Genomic DNA, 26,217 nt, shown 5'->3' on the forward strand with positions numbered 1-26,217 from the left:
TATAGAAATTAGCTGTTTGTGTCTTTCCAACTAGACTGACAGCTTCTCTGAGGCAGGAATCATGACTGACTTACCTTGGTTCTGCTACGCCCAGCACAGCACCTGGGCACAGAGCCAGTGTTCTAAAAAGACTGGCTGAATGGAATAGATTGGTGAAATCACTTGTGTAAAGTCACACTGCTAGCATAGGATAAAAATGAGATTTGAACCATGGTTGCTGCTACCATAAGGCACCTTTGTGTGAATTAGGACAAAGCTCCCTCTCTGAGTGGATTGACTGCAAAAGAGGCAAGTCCTCTGGATGAACCAAGGAGAAAAAGACACTCCTTCCCTGGCTGATACAGTCCTGTGTCAGGGGTCCTTACATCCCAGGGTGTCAGCAAGAACTAAATTTCAGCCCCATTCTTGCTCCCTGGGCAGCCCAGCACAGGACAGCAAGGCTGAGCCTGTTTAAACGCAAATCAGTCTCACTCTGAAGCCCATACTTCTCTGCTATATGAACAAGAGCAATTCTCCCTAAACGTTTTCAAGCCAAGAGAAAGCTCTGTGTGTGTGTGTGTGTGTGTGTGTGTGTGTGTGTGTGTGTGTGTGTGTGTGTGAGATTTTGGGTAAGAAATGGGTCAGACACTGCTGCCGTGTTCCTCTTGATCCAAATCTGGAAGTTAGTCTTCCCCCACCAAACCGAACAGAACAAAACTCATCCTGTGGCCTGAGCACTAAGCCGTAGGTGCCAGAGGCAGCGGGAAGATTGTCTGAGAAAGACCCAAGCCTGCAGGGTCACTGAAGATTAAAACAAAATAGAACAAAACTACAGCAACAAAAAAACCCCAACAATGACAACAACACTCCTGGGGCAAGACGCACTAAGCAGAGAGCATTGAGGGAAGCTATGTCTTCAAGCAGTTGATAAGAATTTGGATTTGAAATCTAAAGGCTGAAGAACTGCAAGCAGAAACTGAGAATTTCTTGCAACTATCCATAAAGGACTTATGAAGAAGAGAGCCTTGAAAAGCAAGAATAGGGTCGGGGCTTCACAAGAGGGTGGAGTGAAGCTGAGTCTCGGTTTCTGTGTCTGTAAAGTGGGGATAACACCTAACACAGGGTTACCCAGGGGATTAAGTGAGCCCATGGAGGTGAAATGATGGGTGAAAAGTCTGGTGTACAGTAAACATGTACTAATGATTAAAGGATTGATGATGATGATGGTGGGATGGTTTAATACTCAGGGTAAGGAACGTCTGCCACTGAGTATAGAAATGAAAGAGCTCTGTCAGCCTTGTCGGGAAAGGGAGATAGAACAAGAGCCTCTCAACTTGCTTTTGTTCCCATCTCCTCCTCTCATGGCTAATGCAGATAGCGAGCAGAGTTGCTAAAAGCCTCGGCAGAAGGGCCACAGGAGGACCGGAGTGAGAACAGAAAGGCTCTCAAGTCCTTCAGGCCCCTCCTCTGCCACTCCATCATCCCACTCACTTGGGGACCCTGTGTGCATAGAGACTCCTGAGAGGGACAAAGGAGGAAGGGGTATGGGGCGCAGTGGGAGCTCAGGACCTAGGGCTAGAGGACACTGAGAGGGAGCAGTGGAGAATTAGGAGTTGGAACATCTGGGAGAGGCAGGCTGAAGAGCTGTGGAAGGAGAAAGTGTCCTCTGGTGTGCTTGAGGCCCGCCCCACAGAGGCATAGTCCTGTAAAACAGGAGTTGCAAAAGAGAAATGGTCTGGTCCTCACGGAGCTGACTTCGAATGTAGCCCAATGTAAATATTACATTACTTTCTTCTTTTTAATCATTTTTATTGTTTTTTTGGGAGGAAGGGTGGTAAGTAGGTTTATTTATTTATTTCTTTTGATGGAGGCACTGGGTGTTGAAAAAGTTGCCCAGGGTTGAATGCAGAAGAGTATTCACCGAGACAGCTTATAAGGGTGAAAACTGGAAGAAATCTAAATGCCCATAAATAGTAGTATAGTTAAATGATGGGACATTCATACTGTGAAATAGAGCGGATGAGTCACATGTGTACGTGCTGACATAGAACAATTTCCAAAACATATTGATAAATGTGTTTATTGAAAGAGCAATTTACAAAACAATATTAAGGCAATGTCCATTTGTATTGAAAGAAAAAAGTGAAGCAAAGTCCTATTTATAGATCTCTGTATATTCATTCATATATAATGATAATTTATAGAAAGGCCGGGAAGGGTGGACATACAATTACTACAATGGGAGAGATGAGATTGAAGATGTGAAGGAGGATTTTCACTTTTTATACTTTCTATATTATTGGCAGTTTTACAAGAGTAATATATTCCTGTTATTTGTGTAATTAAATCTGTGTAAATGTATTCATATATTATTTATTTGATTTGAAAGTTCTTGTAAAAATTAGATCTTTCACAAACACAATGGCTTCCCCACCCCCTAACTCCCTAGTGTACCCATTTCACAGATGGGAAAGCAGACAGAAAAAAGTGATTTGCCAAGGCCATGTAAGCTAGTGGCAGGACCACAGGATGGAGCTGACTCACAGAGAACTTATATCTGTCAGTATGAGGTGGGAGCATGGGAGTATGAAACATAGTTTTCATTCTCCAGGGGCTTACAGCCTCATTGATGGGACGAACCTATAGGATTCCAAGACAAGGTGGTCCCACATGGTAAGAGCCAAATTAATACCAGTTAACATTTATTGAGGCTAAATATGTATCAGACAGTGTTACATGCAATCTTATTGCCCACTGATCCTATGATAAAGGTAGTTCAATTATTAACCCCATTTTACAGATGGGGAAACTGGGGTATAGATAAGTAAAGTAATTTGTAGGTATGAAATATTGGACTCTGAACTGTACCAGCTTCACTGCAAAACTCCCCTTTTTTTTCCCCTTTAAGCAAAATTTATAAGCTGAGAGTCAGCAGAGAAGGGAAGGCACAGCCCCCGTTTTCCTGTCATCCCCAGGAAGTGGCATGCCAGGGACAGGGCAGTATGGGTCTACATTCTAGGAGAGGTGCTCTCTCTTCTCGTAGATCAAGCATGAGAGTAAATTAATCTGTAAACAGAAACATAAACTGGGTGCCAGGCAGGTTGCAGAGAAGCTTCAGCTTTTGTTACTGTTGCTGTTATGGACCACTTGAAACCCATACAAAAGTAAGGAGAAAAGTGTGATGAATTCCATGTCCCAGAATGCTTTTGGTCTAAACCACTCAACTCGACAGGAATGGTTCTCCTTGAAAAAATCAGAGTAGCTCAAGAAAGTCTTGCCTCCCTCATGGTGGGCAGGAGTGGCCAGGGAGGGCCATGGAGGGGTGAGAGAGAGCTGACCCCTGGAGAGGGATATCATCTGATAGGCTGAATGGAGAAGGCCAGCAGCTCACTCAGACCTGGCTCCAAGGGCCACCCCAGCCACGAAGCTAGGGACAACCTGAAATGTAGAAATCCTCCTTTTTTTTTTTAAACTTAAGGTATTGTCTGCATACGATATCTTCATTTTACGGAGCGGAAACAGAGACTCTAAGGTCTGTTATCGGAGAACACTCAGCTTGGAAATGTCAAGAGGGGCCTACAAACCACACTGTTTTCTCTTATCCACCCTTCATCTCCAAGTCACTTCTCCTCCTGGAACCTCAGTTTCCTCCTCTAAAAGAGCCAATAAATATTCATCCTCATAGAGATGCTGTGAGCCTTGTGAGCAGAGCCATTCATTCATGCATTTGTTATTGACCAGGGTTCTTGGACTCCCTAATCAACAGAAATTGATAAGAAGCCAGACCAGAAATTCAGGCAAGGCTTTATTGGGACTCGTGCTGAAGCATGAGGGATGGAAAATAAGTAACAGGTTCCCTTGCTGGTTCCCAAAGTGGGGATGAGCTTGTCCCTTAAATGGGGTGAGGGTAGGGGCAGATTCATGGGTCAGGCCAGAGGGGTGGCTCAGGTGGTCTGCTCACCCACTGGTGGTGCTATGTGCAGGGATCGTGCACAATACCCTGCTTTTGTTTCCAACACCTCAGAAGTGGCAGTTGGGATTTTGCCCTTTTGTATCTTGCTGTTTATAATTTGCCCCAGTTGCACATTGCACATTCATATTTAGTCCCTTATAGTTTCCTTATATTATGTTGCTGGAGGGGACATTATTTGTCCAAGGTGCAAGCACTGCAGCAAAGTATCCCAGGTCCCAGGTCCCGTCCTGTCTCAGATTGAGAGCATCGGCAAGATGCCAAATCCTTATCTAGGTGAGGATATAACAGAAAACAGGACAAAACCCCCTGCTCTCATGGAGTTTACATTCTAATGGGGGCAAGGGAAACATAACAAAGAAAGACATTGAAACAAAAGGAAGAACAGGGTAATATCAGACGATGATGAGTGCTATGCAGAAATAGCTTGATGGCAGTGGAATGAGAGTGGACAGGGAAGCCCTCTGAAGAGGTGACATTTGCACTTAGATCTGAATTACCTGAAGGAGGCTGTGGGGAAATTTGGGGGCAAGTTATCCAGAAAGGGGACAAAGCAAACACTTCAAGGGAGGAACCAGCTTGTAAGAGACCAAATGACATAATGTAAGTGAAAGTAAATGTTACAAGATTAATTTAGTGCAAGAAGATTTTACCATACGTCCTCTGTGTGCTGGTAAATGTATTAGGCAGTGTTCTCTAGAGATAAGTGGAGCCCTGGTCTTTAAAGTGCTCAGTGTCTAGGAGGGGAAAACAGAAAATAGTTTCTCAGCTGATAAAATGGTGCAACTAATCAAAAGGTGAAAAGTTAATTTTTATTCATGGTTCTGCAAATGTGCCCAGCAGGGGCAGAGACCTTGCCACAGATCACCCAGGTGCCCGGGTTAAGGCGCCTGGTTAAATTTTTCCTTTGCTGCCATTGGGCCCCTACGGCTTCTAGCCTCCTCCGGGCACCAGGGAGCGCTGTAATGTCTCTCAGTGCCGCTGGACGGCATGGCGCTCTCCCCACTTCCCTTCTCGCTGCGCCGCACTTCCGGTGGCTAGCGGAAGCGGGCTTTGCCGCTGCAGGCGCCGAGTCCCGAGGCATGGCGGGGGCGGGGCCGGGGGAGGCGCGCGCCCAGCAGTCCGGGGGGTACCTCGCCTCGACCCTTTGAACCCGGACCGAACAGGTGAGGACTTCTCATTCTTTGGCCCAGACTCCAAGCCCGTCAGGCCCTCCCCGGGCCTCCTCGGATTGCCGCCATGGGGTGCCCCCTCCCCGCATGACGCGGAGGCCCAGCGGCCCCCGCCCTCCTTCAGAATTCTCTTCCCATTGAGGCCCCGCCCCGGGCTTTTCTTTCCGGGGGCGCCCCCTTGGGCGTGTGTGCCCGCCCCTAGGTATCCCCTTCCCGTTTAGGAAGCCATCAGAAGGAACTGAGGGTTAGGTGCACCTGCCGGCACGGGGAAACAGACCCAGCAGGGGAAAAGGACTTGCTTAGTACCACATAATGAGTTGCCCAGTTCAGCCAGGCTTGCTTCTTCCGTTTCATAGATAACGTACCGAACACATGCTACGGGTCAGCCCCAGTGCTAGGCTCTGAGAAAACTAAGGGGACTGAAGTAGACATGGTTACTTCTGCCTGGAGAGTATAGTTTACGGGGGAGTCTGACATTAAACACCTAACCGTGCAACTGAAAGTATAGATTCAAACTGTGACAAGTACTATGGAGAAGACGAACAGAAAAAGTAATGGGAAAGCAAAAAATATGTTTTAGAAAGGGTGGTCAGAGTAAGACTTCCTGAAGGAGATGACACTCAAGCTGCAACTTGAGAAGTATGGCAAGGGCGAGAGGAAACACATTCAAGGCAGAGGGAACAGCCCCAGTAGATACTTGAGTTCGCAAAGAACTTTCCAACATTCAGGAAAGGAGGCCTAGCAAGGAGTTAAGTGCTGTGATGGGCATACAGAGTATGCTTGTGTACTGGTCAGGAGTTCATCATCTAGGGCCATAGACATAAGTAAAATGCAGAGACAAAGTTGCAAGTGTGGTAGGTGCTATGAAGGAAAGGTATGGCTGATATGTTGGTATTTAACTGATGGGGAGGGTGAAGGAAGATTTCTTTGAGGAAGTGGTGATTAGGCTGATATCTGAAATAGAAATTAAGTCGGTAAAGTGAAAAGAGCCTTTTGAGACAGAGGTGAAGAGCAGGTGCCAAGGTTCTGAAGCAGGAGGGAGGACACCTGTGGGAGAAATGGGTTAAATGGAAAAAGATGAGGCTGGAGAGGCAGAGCTGAGAGCTTTGAGGCATCTGGTTGGCATAGTAAGGATTTTGGTCCTTATCATTAAGAGCAATTGGAAGGTACATATTTTAATCCATAGGAGAAAGGATGTGATCACAAAAGCATTTTGAAAAGATTACTCTGGTGTTGAATGGATTAGAAGAGGTCAGGAGTGGGTTTAGGGAGACCACTTAGGAAGCAGTTGCAGTAATGTAGACATGAAATTATAAATTTCGGATGAAGGTTCTGGCAGATCATGATAGAGAGAAGGTGGTGCAGTAGAGGACTATCTAGAATGGAAAATCTCCAGAGTTTGGTGACTGATCAGGGATAGGGGCTGAAGGAAAGAGGTATCAAGGAAGACACTCAGGTTTCTGGTTGCTTTTAGCATGGGCCACTCACTGGAACAGGGCAGCTTTTGGGAAGAATATCCTAAATTACTCTACTTTTTTCCTAATGCCCACTCTGACTAGAAAGGACTTTCATTATGTACTTTTTTTATATTTGAATTTTTCTATGATCATGTATCTTATAATTGGAATAATAACAGGACATGTTGAAAAAGACTTAGAATTCCATCGTCTCTAGAAACCATAATTGTGTGATAAAAAAATTTAGAGAGAGAGAGACAGGGGGCGGGGGAGTGCACACCGAGAGAAGTGTTAGGAAGTTCAGTGAGGATTTCCTGTACAATTTGGAGCTGAAGCTAACAGGCCTTCATCTCCACCCACCCCACCCCTCTACTCTCTCCACCCTAGTACTGGTGTCTTTCCCTTAAAAAAGCAAATCAGAGAGTTTAAGATGGGACTGCTCAAAAGGTACACAAGTTTTTTTTTTTTTTAGAATTAAGCATCTACTTTGCTTAAAATGATCAGTGGCTCTTTCTGAGTGGAACCACTAGTATCCCTTATTCAACTCAGTTATATGTGGTTAATCTGCTCGATGGTGCCTAATGCCTGTTCCTTCTCCCATTCTTGGGCTTTACCTACTTCTCTCATCCCATTCTGGTCTCCCTCTCTGCCTCCAAGCCCCATTTTAAGTTGGCACGGTGCTGGTGGCAGAGGTGGCCTGGGCAGGGATTGAGAAAGGCAGTTTTGTGCATTACTTGGTATTTTAAAGTGCTTAAACCTTAATAGTGTGTTTTTTGGACTGTATCAAAATAGTCACATCAGCTCTGTCACTGTTTAAAGGAGTAGCTTTATGAAACTCAATATTGTGTTTATTATTCCGAAGTGGAGGATATTGTTCACCGTATCATGCCAAGGTCCTTTGAGAAGACTCATGAGAGAGATTTCTTTTAAAATCCAGTGCTCGGAATTGCTGTGCTCCTTCCAAGCAGCTATTAAGTTTTTATCTTATTGGCAGTGCAAATTCTGTAACTGATTGTATTTTCCTGTGCCTTGTCTGCTGAGAAAGTCAGAGCCAAATTAGAAGCTTGGCAGTTCTGCAGGTCCTCATGGTATGCGTTTCTGTGTACTTCAGGCTTAATTTTATTGTCCTAGCTTTGTTTTCCCTTTACAATGATTGTTTTCTAATTTAAAAAAAATTTCTGAGTATGTACAAATAATACTTCCAAAACATGTAATTTTTAAAAGAGTAACAGTACAATGAATGAAACATAACACTTGGAATTGCCAGTGTATCTCTAACTCCCATCACATTTCTTCATCAGAGCTAAGCACTATTTTGAATTTTATAATTCCTTTGCTTTTGTAAATATATACCATACATATTTGTATTCTTAAAATAGACATTGTTTGAAACTTACGTAAATGGAATCACAGTGTATATATCCTGCAGCTTGCCTCCTTCATTCAGCGTTGTGCCTGAGATTCATCTATGTTGTTATATATAACTGTAGGGTGTTAATTCATTGCTTCATAAGATTCCACTGCATGAATAGAACTGGATAAATTTATCTAGTCTACCATTGATGGGCATTTGGAGTATTGTCAGTTTTTGCTGTTGTTAACAGTCCTGCTACAGATGTTCTTGTATATGTCTCCTGTTAATATATCTACAGACATTTCTCTTAGATCAGGATTTCTCAGCGTTAGCATTATTGACATTTTGGGCCAGATGTGAGAGGCTGTCCTGTTTACTGTAGGATGTTTAGCAGCATCCCGGCTTTTATTTGCTGGACATTCGTAGCACCCCTCACTCCCTCCCAAGTTAGGACAACCAAAAATATGTCCATATATTACAGAATTGCCCAATTACAGTTGGGAATCAGTGCTTAAGATCAGGGGCTGACAAACTATTTTAGGCTTGTGGGCTGTGTGCTCTTTGGTCTCAACTAATCAGCTATGCCTTTGTAGGGCAAAAACAGCCATAGGCAAGATGTAAATGAGGGGGTATGACTGTGTTCCAGTAAAACTTTATTTATAAAAACAGGCAGGCAGGCTAGATTTGGCCTGAGGGTAGAAGTCTGCAGTCTCTTGCTCTAGTCTGGATCATTAGGAAATATATTTTATATCCTCACCCAGTGCTTGTATGGTTAAGAACTCCTTGTCTAGGGGACATTCTTCTTTCAGTCATTGGGGAGGGGGTGAATCAGGCTGTTCCCTGCCTGTCACCCTTAAGAGAAGCCTGCCAGTCATTAAGGGGGCTCCCTGGTACACCCTTGGTCTGCCCTCATCACCTGGATGGCGCAGCCTCTCCCATCCCTTGTAACTCGTATATGTAATTGAAACAGAAGTTTCACACAACAGTGCTTACTCTTACTATGTGTGATACAGTTTGGTATTCTCTTTCTCATTCCATTTTTAAAAATGTTAATCAGTATATCCAGTAAATTGATTTCAAAGCGCCATTAGTGAGTTATGACTAGCAGTCTGAGAAACTTGATTTGCTCAGTCAGAGGTATGTACATCTTTAGCTTGACTAGATCGTATATGTACTTATATAAGGAATTTCAAATCTCTTAGGAGACAATATAAATAAATTCCCTCATTGTGTGTATGTTTTTATTTCTGAAATATAGATTGATTGGATCAGTCCCTCCTCTGCTTAAAACCTGTAATAACTTGTGTGGCCTGACATAAAAAAGTATTTTATTTTACAATCTGGCTCTAGTTCTACTTTTCTTATCTCCTCTTATTCACTCTGTGCTTCCTGTGTTCTGACCTCTTGGAATTATTGTTTCCCAAATGTGCCATGCTGTGCTCTTTCTAAATGTATCTTAAAGCTACCTTCTTTCTGGAATATTCATCCTTTACTTTGCCTAGTGAGTTCTTTATCCTTCGAGTCCCTTGTGAGATGTTCCATTCATTCATTTAACATATTTATGAACACTTACCTTGTCTCAGGCACTGTTCTAGGTCTTGGGGATTCAGCAAGGAATTCGACAGGTCTCTGCTGTCTGATATGGGGAGACAGATACTAACAAGGTAAACAAATAAGATAATTTGAGAAAGTAAGAAGAGCTGAAGAAAATAGGGCAAAATGATAGATTGATGTGGTTGGAAAAAGGCATGACTTTAGGTAAGGTAGTCGGAAAATTCTAAAGTGCTGCTATTTTTAGCTGAGATATGAATGATGAAACTGACAGCCATTTCAACACTTAAAAATGTTGTTCTGCTTTTTTTTCTGGCCTCTGTAGTTCCTCATGAGACATCATGGATATATAAATTGTTGTTTTCCAATAGGTAATGTGTCATTTACCTGGTTGCTTTCAAGATTTTTCCTTTGTGACTTAGTTTTTCACAGATTGATTATGATATGTCTGGGCATGGATTTCTTTGGGTTTATAATGTTCGGGGTTCTCTGAACTTCTTAATTTGAGTTTATATACATGAGGGTTTATTTCTCGACTCTTAATTGTGTTCTTTTAGTATATTTTTCTGTCTTTATGCCAGTGCTACACTTTTTTGATTACTGTGTCTTTGTAACAGGTTTTGAAGTCAGGAAGCCTGGGTCCTCCAACTTTGTTCTTTTGCAAAATTGTTTTGGCTATTTGAGATTACATGTGCATTTTAGGACGAATTTTTCTTTTGTTTCTCCTTTTTTTTTCTTTTTGCAAAAAATGACATTGGGGTTTTGATAAGGATTGCATTAAGTTTGTAGATTGCTTTGGATATTATGGACATCTTAACAGCCCAATAAATATGGTTTTATTTAATGAATGTGCATTGAGTGTGATGCTTACACTGAACAAATTCGGTGTAGTTATAGATTTATTCTGTTGAGTATTCCCAACAGCTAAGCATGCTTTGAACGTATTCCTAGTGAGTTAGATCCTTCCCTAAAACCTGTTTCTAGACTCAGAAATGTCTGGACCACTTCCTAACTATCATCTGGGAAGGAGAAGTGCTGATCACTATCATCTTGGGAGCCCCTAGGCCCAGGATATATGGAGGGAAATCTATTTGACTTGCGTATGTAGTTGACCCTTGAAAACACAGATTTGGTTGAATTTGCGAATGTGGAGGAACTGTGTATACTGAGGGCTGACTGTAAGTTATACTTGAATTTTTGGCTGCAGGGGGTTGGCACCTCAAACGCCCTTGTTGTTCAAAGGTCAACTGTATTTATGTTTTGAGAAATTGTCTTTTATTTGCTTGACTCGTACTTTATTTTTCCATGCAGCGATGTGATAATGGATCATCATGTTTCTACTATCAAACCTCGAAGAATCCAAAACCAAAATGTCATTCACCGCTTGGAACGCCGGCGGATCAGTTCAGGCAAGGCAGGCACCCACTGGCATCAGGTTCGAGTGTTCCACCAGAATGTCTTCCCCAACTTCACGGTTGTCAACGTTGAGAAGCCACCTTGTTTCTTGCGTAAATTCTCACCTGATGGACGCTACTTCATTGCTTTCTCTTCAGACCAGACATCTCTCGAAATCTATGAGTACCAGGGCTGCCAGGCAGCCGAGGACCTACTGCAGGGCTATGAGGGGGAGATCCTGTCCAATGGCAATGACCAGAGGTCAGTCAACATCCGCGGTCGGCTCTTCGAACGCTTTTTTGTCCTGCTGCACATTACCAATGTAGCAGCCAATGGTGAGCACCTGAACCGGGAGTGCAGTCTCTTCACTGACGACTGCCGGTGTGTCATCGTGGGCTCAGCTGCCTACCTCCCGGACGAACCTCACCCTCCTTTTTATGAGGTCTATCGGAACAGTGAATCTGTGACCCCCAACCCACGGTCCCCTCTGGAGGACTACTCCCTGCACATCATTGACCTCCACACTGGCCGCTTATGTGACACACGTACCTTCAAGTGTGATAAAGTCGTCCTGTCACACAACCAGGGGCTGTACTTGTACAAGAATATCTTGGCCATCTTGTCAGTGCAGCAGCAGACCATCCATGTCTTCCAGGTGACTCCTGAAGGCACTTTCATCGACGTGAGGACCATTGGCCGCTTCTGCTATGAGGATGATCTGCTCACTGTGTCAGCTGTTTTCCCTGAGGTACAGCGCGACAGCCAGACGGGCATGGCCAGTCCTTTCAGGGATCCTTTCATCAACTCTCTGAAACACCGGCTGCTCGTATACCTGTGGCGCCGAGCAGAACAGGATGGGAGTGCGATGGCCAAGAGGCGCTTCTTCCAGTATTTTGACCAACTACGGCAGCTGCGCATGTGGAAAATGCAGCTTCTAGATGAAAACCATCTGTTTATCAAGTATACTAGTGAGGATGTCGTAACCCTGCGGGTCACAGACCCGTCACAGGTATGAGAAGCCTTCTTGCCATTTACCTTTCCAGTTTCTTTGGCAAAACAGGAAGATTTCTCTTTTTGCCTATGGCCAACATCCTAGAAACGCACATTTTTTGTAGTCTTGAAGTTTTGCCTTCCTAGGGTTCAGTCAAACTTAAAACAGCTCCATTTTTCTCTGGACACATGTAGTAATTTGGACAAACAGAAGCCAAATCCCAAGCTGTTGACATGCAGGTAGTCAGCTCTGTGATGATTACCCTGATTCCTCTGCAGAGCATGTTCAGTACTGTTGAGATGGAAGCCCAAATGCTAAAAGGTCAAGGTTTGACTGCCTATGGATACTGCCTTGATTTGGTATTAGATTGTGCTTGTTGGTCTGACTGTTTTAGTTCTGGCAGTGAGAATGAGCCCACCATGCAAAAAAGAAAGTCTTCTAAGAATGTGATCTTTTCTTTCCTGCTTAAGTAGTTAATGTCAATATATTTCTTCACAAAGTCTTCTTTAGGATGTAACTATCAGGTAAGTTCATTTGACAGAGTTAAGTGTTATGACTTTACCCTGACCTTGCCCATGTGCTGGAACATAGGTTGCAGAGCATTGACAAGATCAAAAGGAAGCCAAAATATCTGATCTGCCAAGTGGATCATCCAGACTGCAGGTCCTGAGGGCTTTTCAGTTTGGGTGAAAGATGTTGGTAGGGGAGAGAGGCATTTCACAATAGGAACAAGGTGGTATTAAGATCACAGTAAGAGCTCTGACTCTTGAGTTGAAACACCATGCTGAAATTCAGGATTATTTGGGCATTTCCCTTTGAGAAGCTCTACTGTAGTGTTGACCAAATAAGAGAACTACCTTTCTGTACATTTGCCCCCCATTCTCCTGTTTCCAGATTGTCTCTTAGATACTAGCTTGGAAATTCAGAGCAGAGCAAACCAGTAAACTATGAAGTCAGCTGAGCCTGGTATCTCTCACTGACCTGTGGCTGATTCTACCCTTAAGAGAGGCTGTACAGGAAATTGTCTCCTAAGACCTTTCGAGCCATCCATGGTAAAATGTTTTCTAACATTTGTCTTCTGAATCATAACTTGTGTATTCTAAAAAAAAAAGGGTGGGAGTGGGCGGAGTGAGTAATATGGTTAGAGATAATTTTTTTCTGGATTCTTTTTCTTCCCTATTAAAGGTGAAGTCACCCATTGAGCCATCATGGGTGAGCATCTAGTTCATGTTTTGTGTCATGGGAGGTTGGTGGTGAAGCCCTTGATTTCTGTACCTTCCTGCCCTGTATTTCCCAGTCCACTAGAGGAAAGGCTAGTAAATGTTTGTATAATTCTATATTCACATAATTATGATGAATCCTGGTGAAGCCCTGATATGATCAAAGTGTTGTCCAGGTTTATAGAAAGGACATGAGTCAGTTTCTTATTTAGGCTTGAGCTATAATTACCTTTTTATTTTGGAGGGAATAAGTTGTCTGTGACTGTTGCATTTGAGATTATCCTTTTTGCCTTTGCTAAAACATGACCTACTTATTTCCAGTACCTACAGTAAGTTATAGCCAGAAATATTACTAGGGCTCTGTGCTTTGCTTATAGAGTTTGTAACTTTAAACCAAATCTCTCTGCCCTACTTGTCCTCCCCTCGCCTTCCCCAGTTTAATTTGATAGGTTCCAGTAAGGTTAATGAGTAAAAAGTGCACCTAAACACAAAGCCTTGCTAATATTATGGGTATTATTCTCAGGTTACCTTCCAGCCTCTTTAATTTACAGCCAAATTTAATTTCCAGGTGACCACAAAAGTCATGTAACATAAGCTTTGGGAAGGACTAATTACCAGTGAAACAGGTGGGCCAATGTCTCAAGAAATTGGTAATGGAGATTTAAATTTAATCATAGGAGGGGGAGTACTAATCCTACTGTTCTGAAAACTTATAGAATCCTGTTGGAAGCTTGCAGATTGATTCATACTGCTGCATCCACTCTGACAAAAACTAGGGGTGCCTGGAGCTTCCTCATTAGGCTGAGCAGAGCACTGCACTGGGGGTTTAAAGAGGGCCAGTCACCCAGGGGCCTTTTCAGAGAAAGCAGTAACTCTGCCACCTATGGCATTTGAATGCTTTTCAGGCTCCTCCTCTGATCTCAATTGCTACAGATCTCAAATGTATGTTACAAATGCTCTTGGCTGAAAGAACATTTATGGGAAGGAAATGGAAAATGCTGCTTTGATTTTTTTCATTTGTTTAGCAGTAGCACCCTGCTTGGTTACAATTTGCCTGAGTGGACATAGTATACTTAAGGTGTTCCTCTGCATGTTAGAAATATTGAGAGGAAAAAGAAATGCCCCTAAATTGAACTTTCAAGTATAGATACACAAGAGAAAATAATTTACCAACAGGCGACTTGTAGCTGCAAATCACTTTCTCAGCTGGAAGGAAAATTAAATCTGGCATTTTAAAACAATGTTTTTAATCTCAAGGTGAGTTGGGGAGCCAGTAAGGAATAAACACTTGGAAGGAAAAAATACTAAATTTGCACAGTTTGAAATAAAAGGTTGGAAACTATTTTATACATATATGCTGAACAGCTCAGTAATTCCAGCTGCACAGGTACAGTGGGAAATCAGGGAACACCGAGGCTCTTGATGGATAAAGCCCACTGAGGCTTCCTCCTTTTCCAGAACCACTTGGCGCCACGTTTCTGCCCTGCTGCTGGAGCAGGGGTGTTTGGTTGTTTTACTTGGGTAACTTGCATTTTTAGCCAACTAATAAATTTGCTAGGCATGATGCTATACTCAGCTGCCCCTCAGGTCTCTCTGTTCTTCTGCAGGCATCTTTCTTTGTGGTGTATAATATGGTGACAACAGAGGTGATCGCTGTGTTTGAGAACACGTCAGATGAGCTTTTGGAGCTCTTTGAGAACTTCTGTGATCTCTTCCGTAATGCCACCCTGCATAGTGAAGTCCAGTTTCCCTGCTCAGCCTCCAGCAACAATTTTGCAAGACAGATCCAGCGCCGGTAAGCTGTTCCACTAGGCTTAACAGGCTGAATTTTTCTTTAGGAAATTGAGTCGTTTACCTCAGGAAACCTTCCCATATTCTTTCTGCCCACCAGGCCTTGGGGCGGTCCGCCTGTTGTGACCTCTTTTGTCGTCCTAACCTTCTCCTTTCTCTCAGCACTTGAGGAATTACTTGTGTGTTGTCCATTATTCCTTGTAGACTGTATGTAGCTGCAGAAAGATGGAGACTGTGTCTTTGGTATTTATTGCTTTATCTTTAGTGATGCACTGTCAAGCACTTAAATATTTTTTGAGTGAATGACTAGGGAAATAATTTTATAACTTCTTATTAAACGTGTGTTGAACAGCTATGTTTATCTCTGCTCCATCTCTCAACCCCACTAAAATGACAATAAAAGAAGAGGTATAACCCTACAAGAACAAGGAGAATGGGAGAGAAGATAACAACAGAGTTTTAGAAGCTGAAGAGCCAGTGGAGGAGTGATAACTACCTGGGCATACCTCTGGGAACAAAAACTTAAGACTCCAGAGCTTAGCTGTCAAGAAACAAGTTGCCTTGCACCAGAGAGCTCTGGAAAAGGCTAAGAAATTGGAGGCCCTCCACACTTCGAAGATACCTATGAGGCTGAAATCAGTAGGATTGCATTAAAGTCTTAACAGGAGCAATCAGATACTCTAGCTCCTTTCCTTAAGCCTGCACTGCCAAATGACAGCCTCTTCCCCACCTCAGCAAAAGGCTTTATTCTCTGGAGAAACTGAACCATGCAGGCTCTGGTTTTTATGTTCATGTGGCATGGCTGAGCAGATAGGTGAGACATGTCACGATTAAAACAAAAATTAAGTGAAAATTGATATGCTGATGGGGAAGACTCCCATCTCCCTTATCACAGATGGCATCGAGGCTTATACTCCCTGGGCGGGAGATTAGAGATAATTCCCTTGGGAAACTGACCGACTTGAAGAAGAGACACTTGGAGGCTCTTCACAGGACACCTAGGTCACCCTAAGCTGATCCCCACCTCCTGTAAACCAGAGCTCCTCATGGCTGTCTGGGTGCCTTATTGTGAAATGACTGGTTATTTTGGACCAAGGGCCTAAGTTCAATCCTACTTTAATCAGTCAGTGCCTCATCAGATTCCACATGCCTAAATTATTTCTTCCCTAACCTCAGCCAGTTATGGGAAATACCTGTTTTAGGTTCCAGGATAAATCAGAATAGAGTGAGTGGATGAATCAGAGTAAGCCTTACTGCCACTGGGGAAAATGAGCAAAGCAGAGACCTAATTCAGTGGCATCACATTTATGTAGAAGGACAGTACTTGATTAAAAATAGATAAATATTGCTTTTCAGAAAATTAAACACGCTTTTTCCTTTTCCTCTGGTTTAGTCAAATTTTCTGCCTTGTTAACGTCTCTAATCAGTATAGAAGGAGTTTTGAAAGCAGAACGTGGACAGATTTTGCCTTTTTTCATTTTGAAATGAATTTTCTGCTTTTAAAATTAACTTTAAAATTAAGCAGGTTATTATTAACTAAATAACAAAAGCTGAGTACACTCAGTCAAAACATCAGAGAAGTCACTGGAAGGTACACTGTATGGGGGCAGGGATTTTTGTCTATTTTGCCTTGTCCACAGCACCTAGGCCAGTGTCATTCATGTGGGAGGAGCACATTAGGTATTTGTTGAATGAATGATGTCATCAGGAACGAGAGGAAGCAGTGTTTTCTAAAAATTCATTTCAGAATGCACCCATAATTAAGTGAAACTGTAGGAGGCTCCAGGAGGAGAAAATAAAAGGTTGAAGAGAAGGGTGGCATTCTAGCTTTGCGATCTCTTCAAAATTTTGCCTCATACCAGCAGAAGTTTTTGAAAAACTAGATCTCCTGACATACTAATTTTTAAGTCGATTAAAAAATTTTTTTACTATTAAATTTAAATAATTACAGAGGATTTAATTTTCAGTGTATATTAAACATTTACATTTAAAAATAAAATTACTATAACATTTCTATTTTCCCCAGGTTTATTGAGATACAGTTGGCATGTAATATTGTATAAGTTTAAGGTGTCACACTTTTAAATATAGCCAAGGGAATCTAAATGCCATAGTCAAATTAGTTTTCAATATTTGACATAAAAAGTATACAGCAAATTATTCTCATACTGTTTGAAATTTTATATTATTACATTATATTTTTCTTCTTATTTTCAAATTATTAATCATCTTATACTTTGCTGCATTGAAAACGTAATGTATATATAAATTGAAATTATTTCTTGTGAACACATGGGTCCAAGTGCTCAATTTTATAATCTTCAGTAAACTTTTGTTAAAAAGAAATGAAAATTGATTTATTTTAGGTTAGAATAAATGTTTAAGGAAAAAAAAATGGGCACCAGGGATCATGAGTTACTAAGAAAAGCCTTTATTTTGAAAGATAGTGACTAAAATAAAACAGTGTAAAAATAAACAACATGGTGTTCACTGAAATAATTGAAACTATAAAAACAGGAACATTGCTAGAACAGTGAGGTGCTTTAGAAATTTAAGCTTTGTTAGATACAGTTGAGGAATTCTCCAGGAAAGTAGAATAAAAAGATAAGAGTAGGAAAATGGGAGAGAAATGGTAAAAAAAAAATTTAGAGGATTTGCCCAGGAGGTCCAGTATCTGGCTAATTCCAAAAGGAGCAGTAGAGAAAATAAAGAGGAGGAAGCAATGTAAGGCAGTTTTCTAGTGTGAAGAATATACATTTCCAGATTGGCAAGGACCATGCAGTGGTGTGCTGGAGCTGGCTCATACTGGCTTGTGAGAGCCAGTTGTTAAACTTTCAGGAACTTTTTGCAAGCTGATTGTTGCAAAACACAGACATTAACAATTAATTATTTTCAAATTATTAATTCATGATTATTTTACTATCACTTAAGCTCTTGAAGTTATTTGTATGTCTTATCTGTTTGTTGAAAATACTATACAGTGATGTGCTGCTGCTCATCTCTTGACAATTCTGCCGTCTGTGATGTCACATTAGTGCCTTGAGATTGACGACAGCAGGAGGATTTACATCATAGAAATGGGCAAGCGCTGCAAATCCTGGCTTTTTTCCCTTCAGAGAAATAATTATTAAACTTATTAGCACATCACTGGCTCCATCAAGCACCCAGTGCAGTCAATTAAAAAAAGATCCATACTGAGGCATATCACCATGAAATTTTAGAACACATACATTTCACATATAAAAAATTAAGTCATCAGTTTTATTAGACTTAATACTGAAAGCTTGAAGCCATTAAAATCATGTTCTCAGAATTCTGTGAAAAAAATGATTTTCAAGCTAGAATTCTGTATCCAAATAATAGGGTGTAACAAAGACATTTTCGGATACACGGCCTCAGAAAATTACTTCCCATGTAACTTTTCTAAGGAAGCCTCTGGAAGATGTATTTTCCCAAACCTCAAAAGAATGTGAAGGTGGTGGTATTGCAATGATCCAATAAATAAAATTCCTACATTCTGTTTCCTGACATTAGGATTTAAGTTCTTTTTTGTTCACCTATTGTATCTTAAGCACCTAGAAGAGCTCCTGGTACATACTAGGCTGTCAGTAATACTTTGTTGGTTGAATAATGGTGGCTTGGATCCAGGGTAGTGACATTGGAGGTGGTAAGTAATTGTATTCTCAATGTATTTTGAAGATAGAGCCCAAAAGATTAGTGGAGGATGGGCTATAGGCTGTGAAAGAGCAAAGTCAAAGATGATTCTAACATTTTTTGAGTTACTGTGAAACTCTGATGGTGAAGCTTGTGAGTAGAGCAGGTTTAGCGGAGAAGATCAGAGGTTCTGTAAGTGGAGAGGTCTAGTAGTTTCTCAGAGGAAGGAGTATGAGAGCTTCCTGACAGGTCAAGTACAGTGAGGACTGATAATCAACTATTAGAGTTAGCAACATGGAGGTCACTGTTGACCTTGATAAGAGTAGTTTCAGTGAGTAGTTTCAGTGAGATGGTAGCGGAGAAGGGGAGCCTGTTTGGAGTGGTTTAAAAAAGAATGGAAGGAAAAGAATTGGAGATAGTAGGAAAAAGTGTTTTGAGAGGTTTTACTGTAAAGGAGAGCTAAAAAATGGTGCATTAGCTGGAGGGGCAAATGGTGTTAAGTTTCTGTTCTTGTTATTTTTTAAATGGGAGGGGAAAACGGTGTGTTTGTATGCAGATGGGTAGGGGGGAACTGAGTTTAGGAACAGTGGGGTGATGGGGGGAGGGGGAGAATTGGTTAAGTATGTGAGATCAGAGGATGGGACCTAGTGCCCAAGTGGAGGGACTGGCCTTACAAGGCAGCACAGTACAGATGTGCTGATGGGAACTTTAAAGTTTTCTTCTCATTGCTTCTGCTTGTCAGTTACAAAGTAGGCAGTGCCATTACAGGAGGGTGAGCATGGAGGAGGGTGGATGAAGTGGTCATCAAAGAGAGTGGGAGACTCGCTGGACCGTGGGAATGCAGCACGAGTGCTCTGCAACATTAAAGGCCCACATGAGTTCATGATTATAACTTTAAAGTGAGAATTATGTTTTTCTCCAGCCATGGAGAAAACTGAGTTGATACAGGCATGGGACAGGCAGAACTGAGGTTAACTAGAGTTGTAGTTTTTTCAAGTAAGTACCACAAAGCAAGAGAAGACAAAGTTGTTGAGGATGAGTGCAGTGGAGTGACTTTAATGATTGTGGAATTTAAGCTGGCTAAGGAAGGATAAGAGGACATGATGCAGGTGTAGGATGGCAAAAAGTTGATAGAATCAATGGAATTAGGTCCCATTGGGGTTGAAGTATGTTGAAGCTGGGATGAGTAGAGGGAGTTAGCTGGAGAGCTAGGAGAGAAGGTAGTTGGAGACTGTGGTGCTGCACCCTGAGGTTACAGAGGGGTTGCAGTCATTAGTAATAGTGACATGAGGATATGACCATGGGAATGAGTGGCTGAGGCAGAGAGGAGATCCAGGAACTAGGAGGCTGTGGTGTTGGAAGGATCATCTCTGACAGTTGTGTAATTGTAAATTAAGAGAGGCATAGTTGGACAGAGTGACAGTGAGCCAGAAGTTAATCAGGTGAAGACATCAGAGAGATGGCTGCTTTACTTTCAGTCATTGGGGACCTTGGAGACTGGAAGTGGTGGGTAATGCTAGGGAGTAGAAATTGCTTCAGCCTATAGATTGTCATGGAGGCTTTGATTTGTGGTCATCACAAAGATGTGGGCCAGCCTCATATTTGAAGCCAGTGAGCCAGGCATGGTTGGAATACAAGATCTTTGCTGAAAATGGGCTGAAAACCAAAGAGCCCAGGATCTGATATTAGCTCCAATGAAAGGGAAAGAAAGAAGTTCTTTGTGGCCCAGGGTTTAATTGTATGATTTACACTGAGGCTGTGAAAACTACTGTCAAGAGAAGTAATGGAAAAGCAGTGCTGATGCTAGGCTTTCTTCAGGGGGAGCGGAGAAGTGCTAATGCCCATCTAGCACCACAGGTTCACATGGAAGCAAAAATCAAATCCCGTCTGATCAATCTTTCTGGTCTCGTCATTCAAGTTTTTTACTCCATTAGTTTTAGGGATGAGGTGTTACATTTTCTTCCTTGGATTAAAAAAATAGTTTATTTTCCCCTTGATTGTTAAACCATATGATATGCTTCGATACAGAGATTTTAAAAAATTGAACTGATACATTTTTTTCTAAGAAACTATAGGAAAGCAAAAAAATTTTTTTAATCTAAAATGTCATTACACAAACTCAGCTATTAGCATTTTGATGTATTTCCACCAGTTTTTTAAATTTTGGGGCATAAAATTTGTGTGTTTTATCATACTATACAGAATTTAGCCTACTTCTTTTACTCACCATTATGATGAACATTTCCTCTGTTACCATATAATCTTTGAAAATTATAGTTTTCCATTAGGTTAATTTTTCTGTCAGTTTTTCATTGTCATAAACAAGGCTGTATTGAATATGCAGAGAGATTTTTCTGCATATAAGATTGCTTCCTGAGGCAAATTTCCAGATGAACAGAAATACTCAAAGGGTATTAAATTTAGTATTCATTATAATTGTGAGAAATAACTGCTTTATTATTATTGTTGTTGTTGTTGTTGTTGTTGTTGTTATTATTATTATTATTATTATTATTATTATTATTATTATTATTATTATTACCACTACTACTACGACTACTACTACTATTGTTCAAGATAAGTCAGATGGGTGACTCTTATGTCCATGTTACTATCTACTAGATACTCGTGTTTCTGCAGGAGTGTAGTTAGCTAGTTCCCAAACTTTATTTAAACAAAGAATGAGTAATTTGTCAAAAGGTTTGATGCAAGTTGACTTATAACTGATCCCAGGAAGAGTCAGGCTGCTCCTCTTCAGGATGCTCTGCTTTCGGTGACTCCTTTTTAACGCAATCTAAGGCTATTACTTGGGGGAAGTAAGTATGAGTAGAAATAGTTGTCATAGATCAGTTATATTCATTTTAAACTTGTACAGAATCTCTGTTAACTTCTGTGAAGTAACTTGATGTTCTTTTCTAATTCTGTTTTCTGCTTTTTGAGAGTATTTGTAGCTAGGCAGACTTGTAATGTGTGAGAGTTCAATATCTAGATTTCTGTGTTCAGAATGAGTTGTTTTTAGACTTACGTTTGTCAGTTTAAAATCCAAGGCCGCTTGTGTGCCCACTAACACAGCCTTCCTCACTGGTGCTTTATTGTAGGTTTAAAGACACTATTGTAAATGCCAAGTATGGAGGGCACACGGAGGCAGTGCGCCGGCTGCTGGGTCAGCTCCCCATCAGTGCCCAGTCTTACAGTGGTAGCCCTTACCTTGATTTGTCTCTCTTCAGCTACGATGACAAGTGGGTGTCAGTCATGGAGCGGCCCAAGACTTGTGGAGATCACCCTATCAGGTATACGTCACTGCTTCAGCTGCACACTGCCTAAGGGCTGAATATGGCCGGCTTTGTTTTTCTCTTCTTCTTGAACATCATTTTGCTGTGATTCTATCCACTTGTACTCATGGGTTGAATTCAGAGGGCTGGCTGTTTCTATAATGTGGTGAGTGCTTTGATCATTTAGGCACTAGTCTCATAAATTAATTAGTTCTGCTCTTTGCTTCTCATTAAAACATGGAATTCAGATGAGTGTTGTTCCTTTTTAAAGGTATCCAGGGGAGAAAACCATATTTTTTCAGTCTGATAATTTAATACCATTTCATAATAGTGTTTATAATTGAGACTTAAATTTTATCCAGCTCAAATTAGTTTATCCCCTCATGTTACCTAGTAGAAAAGATAGCAAAGACAATTTGGAGAACAGGCAGTTTCCTCACTTGGAAGAGTTTTGGAATGCAGATTACTGTATTACTGCTAGAACCTTGAAACTAACCTCTTATAAACAGTCCCTCCCTCACAGATGTCCAGTTCACAGACCCACCTGTCTTTCCATGTTGGGAGCTTGTGTTGTTCCGTGTGCTGTGGTGATACTAGGGAGAGGAGCTGGCACCACTGTCACGAGTGGGGTTATTATGAGGCAGGTGTGTTCCTGGTGCCCTGTGCTGGATTATGGAAGGTTCATCCCTTAGAAACAGTGGTAGTTAGTATTTCATAAACCAGCTTCATTGTGTATTAAATAGGTCTGGGTAACGTATTTTGTATAATTAATCACCATTTGTGGTATTTCCTTTGGGAGATTGCAGTCAAGTTCCAAAAACCAGTTAAAATTTTTTTTTTATTATGGAAATTTTTAAATGTATAAAAGTAGAAGAGTAGAGGGGAGGGTACAGCTCAGTGGTAGAGTGTATGCTTAGCCTACACAAGGTCCTGGGTTCATCCCCCCCGTACCTCCATTAAAAAATATGTATATGAATAAAATAAATGTAATTATCTCCTTCCCACCCCCAAAAAGACTTTTTCTGCTTGTTTGATGTGAGCATGAGCAAAACACCTCCTGTTATGGGCTGAATCTTGTTCCCTCAAAAAAAAAAAAAAGTATAATGAACCTCCACAGACCCGTCACCCAGCTTCAACAGTTATCACCTCGTGGTCAGTGTTGTTTCATCTCTTTCCACCACCACTACTCCTCCCTTCCCAACTGCCCCCCAGATTATCAAATCCTAGGTATCATAGCATTTCACTTGTAAATATTTCAGTATGAATTTCTAAAAGATTAGGACTTAAAAAAATACAACCTTAATTACATTTTATTCCATCTCAAGCACTAACAAAATTTTAAAAGTTTAAACAAAAATTTCTTAAGGTGGCCAAACATTTAGTTAGGTTTCACATTTCCCTATTGTCTCGTATCCTTTGTACACACTCTTCTTACAGTTTGTTCCAGTCAGGAGCTAAACAAGGTTAGCACATTGTATTTGGCCGCTATCCCCTTAAGTCTTTTTTATTCTATAGATTTTGCTTCCCTCTTACTCTCCTTGCAGTTTAATTGTTGAAGAAACCAGGTTGTTCGTCCTGTAGTGTTCCCCACATTCTAGATTTTGCTCATTGCATCCTGGTATAGTATTTATCTCATTCCCCCGTATTTCCTGTAAACTGGTAGTTAGAATTAGTAGCTCCAACAACTTGCTTTAAATTATAAGCCCTTTGTGTGCTGGGGACTGTGTGGGTAATGTGAATGTGTTTGTCACACATAAAAGCGCATAATGGGCCTCATTTGATCTTGTTAGGTAGCACGAGATAAATTTCTCTCCTTTTCCATTTCCCTGCCTTTGTGATTTGAAAAGATGGGCCTAAGGAACAAATCTGGAAATGCCATTGCCCCTGACTAAAAAGGCTTTTCTTGTTATCCTTATTTATTTATTTATGTATTTATTTATTTTTAAAATTTTGGGTTGTTTTGAGGGGTGGAGGTAATTAAGTTTGTTTGTTTATTTCTTTATTTAATGGAGGTACTGAGGAATGAACCCATGACCTCATGCATGCTAAGCATACACTCTACCAGTAAGCTATACCCCCCCAATTCTTATTTATTTTTAATTTAAAGTGAGAAATGTAAGGATATCAAAGTCATTTGAAGAGATAATGCCGTTACTCTACCACCTTTATTGTATATTCCATTCTAGTCTTTGCCGCTGTGCATGTTTACGTTCACACAGTTGGAATCATGGTTGGCATAATATTTTGTAGTCCGCTTTTATTTCAGAAACATTTTTTCATGTTGTTACGTTGTCCTTACAGTTGCAGTCCTAACAATAGCCTATTATTCCATCAAGTAGATGCACCATACTTTATTTAACTATCCCCTGTTACTGAGCATTTATTCTCTTTCTGCATTTTTGCTTTAGAGCTAATGCTGTAGTTGCCATCTTTATTCATGTCACTATTGAATTCATTTAAATTAAATTCTGAGGATATAAATTCTTGGAAATGGGATTATTAAGTCAAAGGGTATGAATATCTTTCTGTCTACTATATATTTGCTTTCCAAAAAAGAAATTATAGAACTCTTTAATTCAGAGCTCCTTATTTTCTAGAACTTCCCCCGATTCAGCCCCAACCCTGCTGATCATCTCTGGTTCCCAGGTTCACAGGGCACTTATTTTGCCTGTAGAAAAGGCATTTAAGTACTGGGATGGATGGAAACATCTTTAGTCTTAACTGTGTTAGATGAAAAAGTAAAAACTACTTAGTATTTTGTTTTTGTCTCTGAAAAAGAAGAACCTTCCAGAAGTATTTATTCTTAAAAATGAAAAACTCAAATACAGGCCTAGATCTGCACTGTCCTATAGTAGCCATTAGCCTCTTTGGCTGTTGAGCACTGAAGTATGCTCAGGTGTCAAACACACATCAGATTTCAGAGGCTTAGTACAAAAAAAAAGAAATATATCTTTAATATCTTTTATTCAATATAAGCTTGAATGTAAAGTTGTAGGTTGAAGTGATATTATTTTAGATATGAATATTTGGTTAAAATATTATTAAAATTAACTTCACCTTTTTCTTCTAAGAAAATTAAAATTACCTACCTACCTGAAAATTAAAAATCATACAGGTGGCTCACATTTCCCTTCCAGCCCTGGTCTAGACAATCTTCTGGAAAAGGGGAGGCTGTAACTAAAGGTCATCTTGGGAAAGAGAAATGACCCAGTGACTCAGGACAGCATAGTGAAGTTCATGATCAGCCTGGCATAAAATGAGCTGAGCAGATAAAGGTGCTTTTGCAGTTCCAATAACCTGGGGCTGATGTAAGAGGAGATTTCATCAGTGAAGTTAAATGAAGAGTTGCCACATTTCCCCGCTGTTCAGATTTCGAGATGGTGATGAATATCTATCCCATCCATCCTCTCCTTCTCTCCTTGTTCTGTTTAGGTTCTATGCCCGGGACTCTGGTCTGCTCAAGTTTGAGATTCAGGCAGGCTTACTGGGCCGCCCCATCAACCACACCGTGCGACGCCTTGTTGCCTTCACCTTCCACCCTTTCGAGCCTTTTGCTATCTCTGTGCAGAGGACTAACGCTGAGTACGTTGTCAACTTCCACATGCGACACTGCTGCACGTAGGGGCCTCGCCAAAGCCAGGTTATCTGGTCTTCCAAGACTTTGCCCCTCCTTATCTCAGTGGACTGCAAAGCAAAAGCTCCTGATTCCCAGCTTTGTCGGTTCCAGACTGATACACCTCGGAGAGGAGAGCTGGAGAGGGGAGCGAGGGAGGGTTAGCCTGCTGGATTTTTTTTATCAGACACAGTACCACTACTGATTGACCTAAAGTCCTCTTGCCTTTTCCCTGTGGGAATGTCCAGCGTTAATTAAGTCCGTTTCATTTTTGTTTTATTTTGCATTTTATTGCTATGAAGATGAGAGCATTATACCTCTACCCCTTCATGTCACTTCTTTGGCATTATGGTCTGCAGCCTGAAGCAGGTAAATCTTGTTTACTCATCAGAACTGTGTACATCCTTTCCACTTAGCCAACAGCAGGGCTGTCTTTATAAGAAAAAAAAAATAAAGTCTTGGTATTTTCTTACTTAAAAATATCCTGTTTGAAGACTGCTTTATGTTGTGATCTCACCCAGTGCTTTTTAAATACATGGGGTCCAGGAAGGACTGAGAGGGACCAGAGGCCATGGACTAAGTGGTGTGTGCCGGTGTGGAAGACAGCTATCTGCCAGGATTGTTCCTTCCCTCGGGTGTTCTCCTGGTAATTGTTACAGCTGGAGGAACAGGGCGTAATTGCACATCCTCGTGTGGAAGCATGCTCCCATCTGTACCATCTGGGTTGGGCAGGTGGAAGAGCGAGCGGTTCTCTTTGGCCATAGCAGAGACAAACACTGTGCAGCACGTACTGTAATT

General features: G+C 41.3%; 1 protein-coding gene across 2 annotated transcripts; it reads left to right on the forward strand.

Annotated features, from left to right (window-relative positions):
- Positions 1–4,960: 4,960 nt before the first annotated feature.
- Positions 4,961–25,901, forward strand: DET1 (DET1 partner of COP1 E3 ubiquitin ligase). 2 transcript variants are annotated; one of them, XM_032468890.1, is made up of 5 exons: positions 4,961–5,115; positions 10,795–11,887; positions 14,697–14,884; positions 21,633–21,824; positions 25,239–25,901. In XM_032468890.1, the coding sequence occupies exons 2-5, from the start codon at positions 10,805–10,807 to the stop codon at positions 25,426–25,428; spliced, it is 1,653 nt and encodes a 550-aa protein (XP_032324781.1). In that variant the 5' UTR covers positions 4,961–5,115; positions 10,795–10,804; the 3' UTR covers positions 25,429–25,901. The 2 variants fall into 2 exon arrangements, with proteins under 2 accessions (XP_032324781.1, XP_032324782.1); XM_032468891.1 differs by having other exon boundaries at positions 21,762–21,824.
- Positions 25,902–26,217: the final 316 nt, after the last annotated feature.

Source organism: Camelus ferus, chromosome 27 (assembly GCF_009834535.1).
Source record: "Camelus ferus isolate YT-003-E chromosome 27, BCGSAC_Cfer_1.0, whole genome shotgun sequence".
NCBI lineage: Eukaryota > Metazoa > Chordata > Mammalia > Artiodactyla > Camelidae > Camelus > Camelus ferus.

Excerpts from the sequence above, each read along its gene's own strand:
- DET1 (XM_032468890.1), top strand. The coding sequence starts at position 10,805 with ATGGATCATCATGTTTCTACTATCAAACCTCGAAGAATCCAAAACCAA. Across the intron at positions 11,888-14,696 it reads GGGTCACAGACCCGTCACAG|GCATCTTTCTTTGTGGTGTA; the intron begins GTATGAGAAGCC and ends GTTCTTCTGCAG. Across the intron at positions 14,885-21,632 it reads GCAAGACAGATCCAGCGCCG|GTTTAAAGACACTATTGTAA; the intron begins GTAAGCTGTTCC and ends GCTTTATTGTAG.